Source organism: Tinamus guttatus, unplaced genomic scaffold (genome assembly GCF_059628265.1).
Source record: "Tinamus guttatus ecotype Peru unplaced genomic scaffold, ASM5962826v1 Tinamus_guttatus_pri_ptg000397l, whole genome shotgun sequence".
Classification (NCBI taxonomy): Eukaryota; Metazoa; Chordata; class Aves; order Tinamiformes; family Tinamidae; genus Tinamus; species Tinamus guttatus.
This window is the reverse complement of record NW_028288931.1, coordinates 1,461,878-1,475,525: the sequence shown is the minus strand read 5'-3', so window position 1 is coordinate 1,475,525 and position 13,648 is coordinate 1,461,878. Positions and strand designations below refer to the sequence as shown.

Sequence of the window (13,648 nt, the reverse complement as noted above, 5' to 3'; positions counted from 1 at the left end):
GGAGCCTGGCCACGGGGAAAGCCCCGTGTTAGAGGGAAACAAAAGCTGCTCCCAGCCCCGCTGCCCTGCCGTTCCCAGCAGGAAGAGCCTTTGTGGGAAGCAGCGCAGCTCCCAGAGCCCCTCGGACCCCGGCACGTGTCCCCTTCCCACTTGGCTGCGCCCTGGCAATCCCGGAGAAGCCGGCGGAGAGGGCTGGAAGGGCCAGGAAGGGAGTGGGAAGCCTCCCCCGCGCAGCCCCGCGGCAGCGAGGGGCCCCGGCGTCCGGGGGCTGCGTGCCGACCTCGGGGTCCCGCTCAATGGCAGGAAGGAAACCCTCGGCCTCGGGAAAGGCCGGACGCGCGCGGGTTTCCTCCCGCCGCCGCGGCCCCCTGCCCGCCGGGGACCCTGCCCGGGGGGACGGACGGCGACGGCAGCGGGTGGGGACACGAGGACGGGGACCCCGCGGCTCCCTGGCCGCTTCCTGCCGCTTTTCTGCACGTTCCAGCAAAATCCTCTCCCCTCCGCTCCTTCCTCCCGGGCTCCGTCCCGGGACGGCCCGCGCAGGCCTTCGTCTCGCTGCCTTCCTCTTCCTCCGCCCGCGCTGCCCCCGCGGAGCCAGGGAGAGCCCCGGCCCGGCCGGCTCCGGTGCTTTCCCGGCGGGATCTTTCCTGCGGGGGAACTCGTGGGATCAGGTGTGGTGCTGCAGAGCGCAGCGGGGAGGGGGCTGCGGGGCTCCCGCTGCTTTTAATTTCCCTGCAAATAAATCACCCCCGGCCCCCAACAGGGCAGCCGGGATGGGCCGCCTGCCTCCCGCGCACGGCTCCTTTGGGGGAAAAGCGCCACAATTCAGTGTTTAGTCCCCGGGCTAAGACCTTTCTTATTTCATTTGCAATAATCTTGCTGGGACAGATGGTGCTCCCGTGGCCTAGATAGCGGCCGGAGCTCCCGGAGCCGCACAGGGCCCGGCCACGACGGGGGCTCCGGGTGCCAGCGGGGCAGGGTCTGTGCTGGGGGGACACGAGGGTCCCTGTCACCGTGCGGGGGAGCCGGGGCCACCCCGGGGCTGCACGGCCAGAGCGTCCCCGCACGGGGGGACGCGGGTTCTGGCTGTTCCCAGCGCTGGGACACGGGTGAGGGAGGAGGAGGAGGAGGAGGAAGGACACAGAGCAGCCCCAGGGACGGCTGGTGCCGCTGCGCGGCGAGGCCGGACAACAAGGAGCGTGCGGTGCCGGAGCGTGCGGTGCCGGAGCGCGCGGTGCCGGAGCGCGCGGTGCCGGAGCTCTCGGCAGGCGCCATCTCGCGGCAGCGGCGCCGGAGGAGCGGGAACAAAGGCCTGGATGTGGCCATGGAGCCCCCGTGGCCACGCGGGCCCGGCCGGGATGCGGCCACGGCCACGCGGATCCAGCTGCAGAACCAAACCCGGATGCAGCTGCGGCCTCCGTGGCCCTGCGCGGGTGTCCCCGGCACCTTGGGCTGATCCTGGCCGATCCTGGCGCCTCGCGGGGCTGGGGCACCCACGGGTGCTCCACAGCCCCGTCCCTCCTCGCTCGCCAGGAGCATCCCCTGGCCCAGCCCTGCGTCACCCGGGGCCGAGCTCCTTCCTGCTCCTCGTCCCGGGTGATGTCACCCTGGCTCATCCGTCCTGGGTGATGTCACCCGGCTCATCCGGAGCGTGCGGAAGCCCCAGTCCCGGCAGACCTGACGGGCTGGTTGGGCAGGAGCAGCAGCACTGGAAGGAGCCCTGTGCTGGGAACAATCCAGGCGGGAGCGGGTGCTGCCTCCTGCCCTCCGCGCCGGTCCCCGCGGAGCCTCCGCTCCCACGTCCGCAGCGCGGGAGCCTTTGGGCTCTGGAAGGAGGTGCTCAGCCGGGATTAATGATTCCAGACATCCCTAACTGCTCCTGGAGCGGGATCGTTTCTTTAAGCTGCTGCTCGGTGATTTCTCCTGTTGGTCTCTGTCACCTCCGATGAGCGCGTGACGCCGAGGAGGAAAGCACACAATGGAAATCCATAGCAAGGGGCTTATTAAATACACATATAGGGATGGGTATCCTGGCAGGCACCGGGACGGTGGCTGCTCGCCGCCGTGGGGGAAGGAGGCTCCTGCCCCTTCCCTGCCGTGGGGTTTACCTGGATTGTGTCCCCGAGGTCGAGCTCATCCTGGAGCCCTGCTGCCTCCGTTGGGATCGGGATCCAGACCCCGGCGTGAGCCCCGCCGGGGCCGAGCTCATCGCGGCCCCAAAGGGCTGCAGGGGTTTGGAGCAAGGAGCTTCTCCAGAGCCGCAGCAAGAAACAGCATCAGCTCCCCGGGGTCACTTACAAACGGACTCGAAGGGGAGGTTGGGACCTCCAACGCACCTGTAATTTCTCATCTTCCTCCTCGCTGCCAGCTGGAGCTCGGACTGCAGCAGGGGAAAGTGTTTTACCTCTCAGAACCAAGCACCATTGTTAATAAATTGCTCCTGCCAAACACAAACAGGAGGAAGCCCTTCCCGTGGGAGCTCACCAGACAACAAACACACAAACAACCGTTGGGAGTAAAAAAATATGTTTTTTCCTTTTAATTACATCAGTTATCAAAGAAAAAAAAAGCAGTGGTAACAAAAATACAAAGCTCTGAGGGTTTCTCGTTTTGTTTGTTTTGTAATAAGCTGAGCATCAGTGCAACTGTTTTAATTTAACTTCTGCTCTGAGTCTCTGCTGGCAGAATACGAGTAGGCTTTGCCCAGCACCAGCCGGTCACGCAGCAGCTTGAAGAAGGCGTAATAATTGCTGAAGAGGATCAGAGCCAGCGAGATCGTCTGGTGCCACTTCTCCGAGGAGATCAGCGAGTAGAGCTGGTAGAAAATGACGGCTCCTTCCAGCAGGATTAGGATGTTGAGGATTCTCAGTGGTTTGCTGAAAAAAAACTGTGGAAGAGAGCGCCCTGAGGGGAGGGAGGCCCTTCTGGAGGTGTTTTGGACAGGACATGGGAAGTGGAAGCCTGGAGGTGGGATTGACCCACTGGGATGGCCCTCTGGAGACCCAGGTTAGCTGGAACGGCTCTGGCCAGAGGCCCAGGCTGCAGGGAAGGGAGATGTGGGACTAATCTCAGCACTGACCCCAGCCCGTGGCACTGCCCTCTCGTGCCTCCCCGGGGCCGTCCCCGTGCTCGGAGAGCTGCCTCTGGCAGCCACGGGCTCTACAGTGCTCAAGAACAACGGATCCCGCCCCGGCGCCGTAACGGAATCCCCAGGAAGAAACGGGAATCTTACGTGGAAGCGGAAGTGCGAGACGTCGGACGGCACGGCCACGTTGTAGTGGCCCACGGCCTTGTAGACGTTCTTGCTGTGCTTCACCAGCACTCCCTGCGGCCACATGCACTCCTCCGTCCACCTGGAGCACAAAACGAGCAGGGGCTTCTCAATCCCATCCCCACAGCTGCAGACAGGGCTCGGAGAGCTCTCCCGCATTCCCGCCATCCCAGGAAACCGCTTCCGGAGCACAAAGCTGTGCTCATTCGGGAGGGCAGATTTTGGTCCCCTGAGGCACAGACCCGGGCAGTTATCCCTGGCCAGAAGCAGCAGGAATCTTGCCAGAAAAGGGCTCTGCTTGCCACGCTTGGAGGTGGACAGCGCAGACAGGGTGTGCATGTCGGCAGCCCTGCCTTTATTTCTCCCTTAGGAGCAACAGGAAGGAGGGAGACGGCTGGAGCACTGACTGCTCATCAGGATGCCCATCCAAGGAGCCTGCTAAAAGCAACCCCCAGCCCTAATGCCAGGAGGGAAATCCTTACTGATGCTGCAGCACGTTGGAGCAGAGCGCCGGGTCGACCTTCTGCCAGCAGCCCAGGTGTGCAGCAGCTTTGTGGAGCAGGTCGCAGTAGCGGGCAGGCAGCAGGTACTGCATGAGGATCACCGACGTGCTGATGGACACCAGCAGGAAGAGCTCGCACGACCAGCGCTTGTCGTAGTACTGCGTGTTCTGGGGGGACAAGAGCAACGGGGGACGCGTTGGGACAGACCTAACGGAGCCATCGGGACACACGGTGCTCCGCCAGGGAAAACGGGGGCTTTTCACACAGTGATTAATCCTGCTTGGAAAAGGAGCGCCCACATAGGATGGCTGCTGTGCAACTCCTGAACACGCCGTGGTGAAACATTGATGCTATCATCAGCCATCAGCAAAAACGGGGAAATAGCTCCCTCTGCCCCGCTGCTCCCAGCTGCCGTGATGCTGGGTGGGATCCCAAATCCTGCGGGAAGGTGATTTGGGCCAATTCCTGTCGTCTGACAGATTTACTAGGAGACATTTGTCTCATTGCACAACGTACTGTGAAACTAAATAGAACAGTTAAGAAGTTTGTTCTCCTTTGTGTTGCCTCCCTTATTAAAGTCAATCTTCTTGGCCTGGAGCTCTGCCCTCCCAGATGAGCACAGGAAGGACTAGTCACCCTGGAGTCCCTATAGCTCCATAAGGAGCTAGCAGGATCCCCAGGCAGTCCCAGGAGTCCTACAGCTCCATAGGGAGCTGAGGAGGATCCCCAGGCAGTCCCAGGTGTCCTACAGCTCCATAGGGATCTGAGGAGGATCCCTAGGCAGTCCCAGGAGCCCTATAGCTCCATAGGGAGCTGAGGAGGATCCCCAGCCAGTCCCAGGTGTCCTACAGCTCCATAGGGAGCTGAGCAGGATCCTTAGGCAGTCCCAGGAGCCCTATAGCTCCATAGAGAGCTGAGGAGGATCCCCAGCCAGTCCCAGGTGTCCTACAGCTCCATAGGGAGCTGAGCAGGATCCTCAGGCAGTCCCAGGAGTCCTATAGCTCCATAGGGAGCTGAGGAGGATCCCTAGACAGTCCCAGGAGTCCTACAGCTCCATAAGGAGCTGAGCAGGATCCTCAGGCAGTCCCAGGAGTCCTATAGCTCCATAGGGAGCTGAGGAGGATCCCTAGACAGTCCCAGGAGTCCTACAGCTCCATAAGGAGCTGAGCAGGATCCCCAGACAGTCCCAGGAGTCCTATAGCTCCATAGGGAGCTGAGGAGGATCCCTAGACAGTCCCAGGAGTCCTACAGCTCCATAAGGAGCTGAGCAGGATCCCCAGACAGTCCCAGGAGTCCTATAGCTCCATAAGGAGCTGAGCAGGATCCCTAGACAGTCTCAGGAGTCCTACAGCTCCACAGGGAGCTCAGGAGGATCCCCAGGCAGTCCCAGGAGTCCTACAGCTCCATAAGGAGCTGAGCAGGATCCCTAGGCAGTCCCAGGAGTCCTACAGCTCCATAGGGAGCTGAGGAGGATCCCTAGGCAGTCCCAGGACAGGAGGAGGAGGGTGAAGTATGTGCAGGGCTCACTCACCTTCACAAACCAGACGGGCACGAAGGCCACGTAGTAAGCGCTGAGCATGGAGCTCACCAGCACCTCCTTCATGCGCCAGTTGAAGTCCATTTTGAGGTATTCCACCTCATTGCGGATGAGGTCGGGGGAGAGGCAGCAGGCGTGCGTGGGCATGGCCTCCATGCCGTACATCTGCCGCGTGTGCTGCTTCCAGGTCTCCTTCAGCACGGCCAGGTAGGCTCTGCTGCGGGAGTTCACCTCGCCGGTCTCCCTGGGTCCGATGTTGGCCACCTGGGAGAACAGGCCCGTCTTCCGAAAGTCGCAGTTCAGCTGGAGGAAGGGAATGTACATGCCAAACCTGGGGCAGCGGGAACACAGAGTTGGTTACTGCCTCGCCAGCACGCCGTGCCTGTGCTGGCAGCACACGTCAGCACCTCGCATCCCCTCCCACCGGGGCACAGAACCTATATAAACCCCAAAAAAGAGCATCTAGAAGGCACACGCACTTGCCAAACAAATTACAGCCCTATGATCCCCTTAGACACTGTATGGGCTCTAAAAGGCTGCAACGAAGGTGGCCGGGGGATATTCACACCAGCAACAGGCCAGCAGTGCTTCCAGTGTCTAACATCCCTCCTTCCTTGCTCTGCTTGACCCCCTGCACATCATCTATTTATTTAAGATCACCCTCTGCACCTCAGCACAGACCATCTCACCTCTCCATCCACCTATCTGACCTCAACCCATCTACTCAGGCCACTTTTAACAGCACCAAATCTTTTATCTTCATGAGATGCTTCCTCTCACATCTTCCAGAGGGAAGAGAGCAATTCCACTGCTTGATTGCAAATAGAAGTGGTTTCCTTATGTTGGTTAAGATAAAGCAGGGAAGGGGTTTGATCCACTCGATCTGGGGGAGGTGCCTAAGGACTAAGGTGAACTGAAAAAATGGGTCTTCATTTACCCTGGGAAAAGCAGGTGATCCCTTTCACAGGTCATGAGCAATTTAAGAACTACAATTTACACTTATATTAAAGCTGAAACGCAAATAAATGGTAAAGATATGCCCTGCAACCAAGAGGAAACGTGACAACGAGGAAACGGGTTGTTTAGGTTTTGTGAGTGGGAAATCGAGGGCTTATTTGCTTCCAAGCTTCACTGCATCTGAGTAACACTGAAGCAATCCTGGAAATCACACACCCATGACGGGAGAGATACTTACGGGTAACACAGGAACAGCAGGTTAAGGAAAGAGTAGGTTCTGAAGAGGTGAATTATCGATCGACACAAACTCCAGCCTGTGCCAGTGAGAACAGCAAACCGAGTGATCACCAGGAAGGCAGAGCGTGGCAGGGACACTTTGCCACTCTGGGAAGCCTGAGGGAGAGAAGAAGCAGGGCAGGAGGAGGACTCGCTTTCCTCCAGAAAGCAAAGAGGAAACGAGCAGGAAATGTGTATGGAGAAAGAGCTGGTAGGAGGCTTTATCTGAGTGCCCCAGGAAGGAGAGGCCTCCTTCAAACGGGCTCCTCCAAAGCCCATGGCCGGGATGGGGCCTTTTCTGGAGAGCTCTTGGGTTAAACTATAGCAATTACCTATGGGACCAGTCTGCTATCTGGGGTCTGCTCACCACAGAACGTTTCTGCAGTCAGCAGAAGCCAAACTAGACTGGTTTCTCCTTGTGGAAAGCTAGAGAGAATAGATCTCAGAGAAAAACAAAAAAAGAAAGAGCCAAATACTGCTCTTAGAAAGGAAGAAGTGGGAAGATTAGAATTTACATGAGATGGTTAATCAGAAACAAAAAGTTTCTGCTCTCAGTTTCTGATTTAAACACGGCACAAAGTTCTTTAGAAAAGGACAGAAGAGTTTGAAGCTCCAAAAGGGGCAGTTTTGCATTCACTTGATAGGAAAGAGTGGTCTGAGCTCCACGTGGGGACTTTACCTCCTTCACAATAGCACCAATGAGCCGGCGTGCCAGCACGATGGTCGTCACCGTCAGCACGTTGAAGTCAATAAGATGAAAATTCTGCAGGGACAAAAAGAACATGATTCCATTTTCCATCAGGCAGCAGAAACACACAACTGACCGAGAAGCTTCCCAAAATCCGCTTTTCTCCTTGGGCTTTTCCAAGAGGAAAGCCAGCGTCCCAAATTTGCCAAGTGAGAGGCACAATCCTGCAGGATTGGGGAGTTGGGTGCAGTTTGCATAGAACAGAGACAACAGAAGCCTTCGAGACCCAAGAGGGGACCCAGGGGAGCCCCTGGGTGCTCACCAGCGACGTGTGCGACGGCGGGTGCGAAGGCGGGTACCACCACACAGTCTTGTAGATGTTGATGTAGTGGACAAAGAGAGCAACGAGGTGGCAGAAGAAGAGCTGCAGCTCGAAGAGGACACTCCTCTCCACGGGCAGCTCCGGGATCTTGCAGTGCCGCAGGGGAACGACCGTCTGGGTTGCCAGCGGGGGGCTGGAAAGGCCCGTGCCTGACCCGCTCCTGCCAAGGAAAAGGAAAAGCCGGTGACGCCCCCGAGCGGAACGCGGCCCTGTCCCCCCGTCCCACGGTGCAGGGGCAGCTGGCTCTAACACTGACTGCAAAACCTGCACTGATTGCCATCGGAAAGGACTGCACGAGCACCCTGAGGGTGTCTAGAGTGGCCGCCGCAGGCAGGTCGAGCAGGAGTCTGCTCATGCAAAGCAAAATTTGGAACCAGGCCAGGCGACAGCGCCAGGCCACTGGATATTAAATCCCCTGTTCTGAGTCAGGTTCAGAAGCCACGGCTGTGTCATGCTGCCCAGTGGGCAACCAGTGGGCTTTTTAATTGATTGCAAGTGTTTAGGTCTCGAGTTGCTATTTGCATTTCTAAGAGTGCTTGAACATGAAATATAGAGTAATTAAACACAAGCCCTTTCTCATTCTTCAGCTTCTATTCAATTATGGAGGAAAAACAAGTTTAGTCAGAGGTGTGTATTCCTGTGTGAGCACGCACACAATTCCAGACACCCACCCTTTTAATCAAAGGGAAGAGAATTAATATGCACTAGATATATCTCCCCTGATTTGCAATCTCTAAATAACAATAGTCAGAGGAATCTGGGTGTGGGTTTCAAAGAACCTGCAGAGCACTAGGTGCCAAACTCCTGCTGAAAATCCCAAAACCACAGAAGCCTTGGAGTGACTGCAGGAAAACTTTTAGCCCAGGGATGGACACAGGCAGGTCTAACCAGGCTTTTTAAAATACGAGTCTGGTAGCTTCAAATCAGGCTTGTGCAAGGACTTAGGAACCTGAACTCTCTCTGAGATCCCCAGTTTGCAAAGTTCACAGGACTGATTCGGCCTCTTGTAGGGAACAGTGTTCCAATAAGGCCCGTTCTTGTATATCGCTCCTCCAGAAGGGGCTTTAAACGCAGCTACAAGGCCCTTTCTGCTCTGAGCACCAAGATCTAAGGGTGTTTTTGCAAGATTCCCAAATCCTTCTCTCAGCAGCACCCCCTGGGGACACATCCCCTCCATCCCCGGAGGCTTCCCGCACATCAAGGCTCCCATGGGCATAAGGAACACGGGGCACTAGGGAACTGCTCTGCCCGACCTGTATTTAAGCAGCTGGTATCAGATGGAACAGCTACCAGAACAAATTACTCGGAGGTGAGCTGGGGTGTGGGTTTGTGCATCAGCTCCTTTGTGACAAGCACCTTTGGGCTTGCTCTCCCAGCAAGGCGTCTGCGAGGAGGATTGCCCCACTCTCAGCAGCCTTGCACTAACTTGTCTGAGAAACCAGACCCATTTTTTGGCCTCGGGCCACACGCAGGGAGTATGTTGAGGCAGATCTACCCCTTTCCATGCAGAGAGTTCCCAGCACTGCTGCTTACACAGCTGCGTCCTGCTGCACTGCTTCTCCTTCCTCCTCGCTGCCTCGCAAGCAGAAACACAACCAACTCTCTAGATAGAACCTGCCCAGGAAGCGCAGCCTCCACATCACCTACCTGGCCAAACTCGACCCACAAACACCTATCCTGACACCCGCTTTGGGGCACAGGAGTGGCAACCACCAGAATTCAGGCTCTGGATCCGTATTTCTCCCTATTCTTCCTTTCCACGCAGTGGTTGGCAAAGGCTTTTGGACACTCCCAGGTGTCTGCTAGCTCACATGAAGCAGGGGTAGAACCTCTCCAAACCAGCACATGTAACACGCGCCGATGTCCGCGCGGCAAGGAGGACTTGAGCAGGGCTGGGAAGATTCCTGTCCTCCCGCCTGCTCCGGAGGGGAGCCGTGAGCCCACGTGGGCACGGAGCCGTGGGCTCACCTGGTGCGGGAGCGCACGCCCGTCACGGAGGAGCTCGTGGCGTGGCCGGAGCCGCCCGCGGCGCCGGGGTCGCACAGGGGGTTTCGGCAGTAGGACGTGCGGTTGGGACCCCGCCTGCCCCCGGCCATAACAACGCCGGGCACGGGGGGCTGCTCCTCCGGGGGCCTCCTCTGCTCTTCACGGCGCAGCTCCTGCGTCAGCCCTTAAAACTGGAGAGAAAAGGGTTCCAGTTATGATTATCTGCTCAGCGCACACCTGCCCGACCGCGGTGACCGCCCGGTCACACCGTCAGCTCGCAGCAAAAAGCAGAATAATGTAACTGTGCTTAACCCTTCCCACTGTGGCTGAGCTGAGCTCCATCCCCTCCCGTATTTGCCACGGGCTAGAGATGTGGCCTCAGATAGTGACTGACTCTCCTAGGACATGCAGCAGCTTGTTAAGGTGCTGTGGGTTGTTGGAGAGGCTGAAGCCCAACGCAGAGAGGCTTCGAGCGAGCAGAAAGCAGCTCTTCATGCCGCTCTCCCATCCCAAGGCAATTTAAAAGGAATTTAATCTGCAGCCCTGTGGTGTTACACCTATTTCACAGGCAGAGCAATACACTTACAGAGACATTAAACAATTTGCCCAGAGGATTTCAAGAAACCGGGGATATTATCTAGACCCCCTCCTGCCCAACTGTGGGCTGGAAGCACCAACTCACAGCTCGTTTCAAGACCTGCATCTTCGTTGCTCCTTAATGTGAAAAAAATACTGTAGCATTTTCAGGATATTTGTTGCTGTGCATTTGCATGGCACAGAGCTCAACAGCACATTAGCCCAAACTAACATTTTGTAGGTCTCGCTTGCCAGTTTAAGCAACAATAATGATCCCAAAGTTTAAAATAACTCCTTGTTTCTATATACAAGAAATCTGTATTCTGTCTATATTAGAATAATCTATACTATTTAAAGAAAGAGTAGGATGATACGATACCATTTACTATAAATGAAGTCTGAGTTATGAAGAAACTTGGATCAGGCCGCATCGACTGTTTAAAATTCCAGTTTTTCTTAGTTAATCTCCAGTCTGCATCGCTTGCCAATTAGCACCTGGAATAAAGAAACTTTGCTAGAGGTTTAAAACTGCCCTCAGACAATTTTTAAAGCTTATGCTAAGCCACAGAGCCCCCCCCAGCTAAGCAGTAACCCTAGTCCTGGACACCAAGGTGCAGGAGACACGTGGGGCTGAGGCCAAGGAAGTAAAGATCCTTCCAGGGACGGCGTCAGTGGGTCCCAGAGGTGCCTATAGCCCCTATAGCATGGGGGGAAGGACGGGGTGTTTGGGGGGTCGGGGGGGAAGGCAGGAACCCGAGCGCGTGGGAGCAGGACACGGGGACGGGGCCTCTGTGAGGGCACCGGGGGCAGCGGGTTTGGGCCCTGGGGAGTGCGGGGGGCTGAGGGGACCTGGAAGGGGCGCGTTGGGTGACCAGGGAGGCTCCAGGAGGCCACACAGGGGCTCCAGGCACCGGGGTGCAGAGCAGGGCCCCCAGAAGCTCCGCGGGGTAAAGGCAGGGGCTATAGGGGAGCAACGTGAATTCTGGGGGCTACGGGAGAGGAGCAGGGGCTGCGGGCACCCCGAGGGGGCAGCAGCGGCCGTGAGAGCCCTGCGGGAGGCGGCGGGGGCTATAGGGGCTCTGCAGCGGCGGGCGACAGCGGAGCTGCGGGGGCCGCAGGGGGGTAGCGGACGGGGGCTGCGGGGACACGGGGGGCCCTGCAGGAGCTACAGGGGGACACGGGGGCTGCGGGGCGGCGCAGGGCCCGGCGCGGGGGGCACCGGGGGCTCCGGGCCCCGCACAGGGGGCTCCAGGCCGCGGCCGCCCCCAAGCAGCGGCCGCCGGGGGGCGGGGCCGGGTAAGGGCTCACGGGCGCCCCGCCCCCCGCTCGGCGCCCGCCCCCCCCCCCCGCCCCATCCGTTCCCCCCCCCCGGCCCCCCCGGTACCGGGTCCCGGTGCCGCCGGGTCTCCCCCTCCGCCCCCCGCCCCTCACCCATCTCCGGCCGCCGCCGCTGCGCCGCGCACAATATGGCGGGCGGGGCCGGCGGCGCGATGGCGGCCGCGGGCGGACAAACCTCCTGGAGGGCGCGCGCTCGCTCGCGCGCGCTCCCACCCCCACCGCCGCCACGCCCCCACCTGCGAGGCCACGCCCCCTTTGCAATAGCCCCGCCCTCTCTGGAACAGACCCCGCCCCCTACAAGCAGCTTCGACCCCAACGCGGGGTTGGGGCTGGACGCGGGTTGGGGACCCCACCCAGGCCTGGGGGGGTCCAGCGGCGACACCCCCCCCTGCAGCCACTATCAGGGGGCCCGGGACCATCCAGCCCTTCCATCCCCGTCCCAGTGGCCGCCCCGTTGGGGGCATCAGTGCAGAGCTGCCCCCCCAGGACCCCCATCCTGCAGAGGGGCCTGGGATGAAGTCGGTGACACCCCCGGCTCCAACGGGGGCAGCCGGAGCCCCCCGCCACGCGCCTCCCACCCGGAGCTCCCGCAGCCCCGGCTCTGGCTCGAGCTCCTGCCTCTCTCCCCCAGGAGCAAGAAATTTCCTAGGAAAACATGAAAGATTTTAGGCATTTATGCAAACTCCGCACGTTTAGAAGCGGGGCGGGCTACGTGCACGGCCTTTACCTGGAGTCTCTGCAAAAAGGGCCAAGTTCAGGTCTGCCGTGACTTTGAGGGCCGTCCCCTCACCTAACCCATCTCTCTCAGTCCTTAACCTCTTAGATTTCCTTCTAAGATCTCTCTTTTTTTCAACTTTTTATTTCATCTGACTTTGAGAAGCTTCTATCAGACCCTTCTGCACTCCCAGTGTTTTGATGCCTCCTTTGAACGTTTTCAAAGACACCGCAACCATCAGCTCTGGTTTAACAGAGAATATTCTCCCCTTTCCACACCCTCCCTTCCCTCACCCTTTGCACAGAGATCCCAAGAGTTACAGCCTTGGATAAACAGCAGCTCTGCGGCAGGAAGAGGAACAGAAAACCTCAACAAAGAAATTCAATGTTAGGCCTTTATTATTATAAGGAATGACTAATCATTTAAAACATCTGTTGAACACATACTGCTAAATACCAGCCATGCAATAGCTTGCCAGCTTCCTATACAAGTTATTTTAAAACCGTGATTCACCTTGATCAATTTTCACCATCTTTACCAAGGGCTTGCAGCATTTTTCATTGAATTCCTTAGCTCGTGGGTGTCTGATGCTCTTGTACAGATGGAATATTATATAATCCTGTGAGCCACCCCTGCCTGGGCTAGAGGCAAAGCCATTTTGAAAATTAATGAGCTTGCATGGGACCAATCCTTCATTTCTCATTGGTTTTGAAACCTTCATTGTGCAGAACCATCAAACCCAGGAGCATCCAGACACCGCTGGCTTTAATTCAATTTTCCACGTAGAACTATAAGGGTAACAAGTGGAACCTGCCGATGCTGTGCTAAAACCTGAGCTTTGCTCGGCAGCAACACACACAGCAAAGGGAGCAGCTTTTGGTCTCAAACACCCTCCTTCTCTCCTGCTTTTCAAGCAGATGAAGGAGACTCCAGTGTCCTCTCAAAGCCAGCAGCTTCCTAGTCTCCATCCACCCTTAATTGAAAGGCGTCTTAACTGTGGTACTTTATCTTAGTTGAAATCAGCTCCCGGGAGATTCATCCCACCTTGCAAAGAGGTGCAAAAAGAGGCCAGAAACAGACATTTCTATTACACATATGGTAGCAGCGGAAGGCTCAGCTGAGCAGCAAACGTTTCTGCTCACAGGAACTCAGCTTCCTGCATAGAAAAAAGGAGCAATATCTACATTTGGGGTGGAATTTCCCATGGGGGATGACTGGCCTGCAGAATTTCCTCCCCCTCAAAGCTTACAAGCAGGCTGCGCGGCCACCCAAGATGTTATGGGTTTATCGACGAAAGAATGTCCCCAAAAGCCCTGTCTTACCCTTAAAAATCCCTGCACATCCTTGTTCCTCCCAGCCTCCCACTTGCCTTAGCAGCACCTGCTTTAGAGGCCCATATTGGGGTAAAACACTGGGCTT

The 13,648-nt window shown here is 57.5% G+C and overlaps 1 protein-coding gene across 1 annotated transcript; it reads right to left on the bottom strand.

Annotated features, from left to right (window-relative positions):
• Positions 1–2,509: 2,509 nt before the first annotated feature.
• Positions 2,510–10,600, bottom strand: TMEM39B (transmembrane protein 39B). The gene is made up of 9 exons (XM_010217230.2): positions 10,556–10,600; positions 9,583–9,791; positions 7,555–7,774; positions 7,224–7,307; positions 6,507–6,661; positions 5,306–5,642; positions 3,754–3,941; positions 3,233–3,353; positions 2,510–2,887 (listed from the first exon to the last, which is right to left on the bottom strand). Exons 2-9 carry the CDS (start codon positions 9,708–9,710, stop codon positions 2,651–2,653), a joined length of 1,470 nt encoding a protein of 489 aa, XP_010215532.1. The 5' UTR covers positions 9,711–9,791; positions 10,556–10,600; the 3' UTR covers positions 2,510–2,650.
• Positions 10,601–13,648: the final 3,048 nt, after the last annotated feature.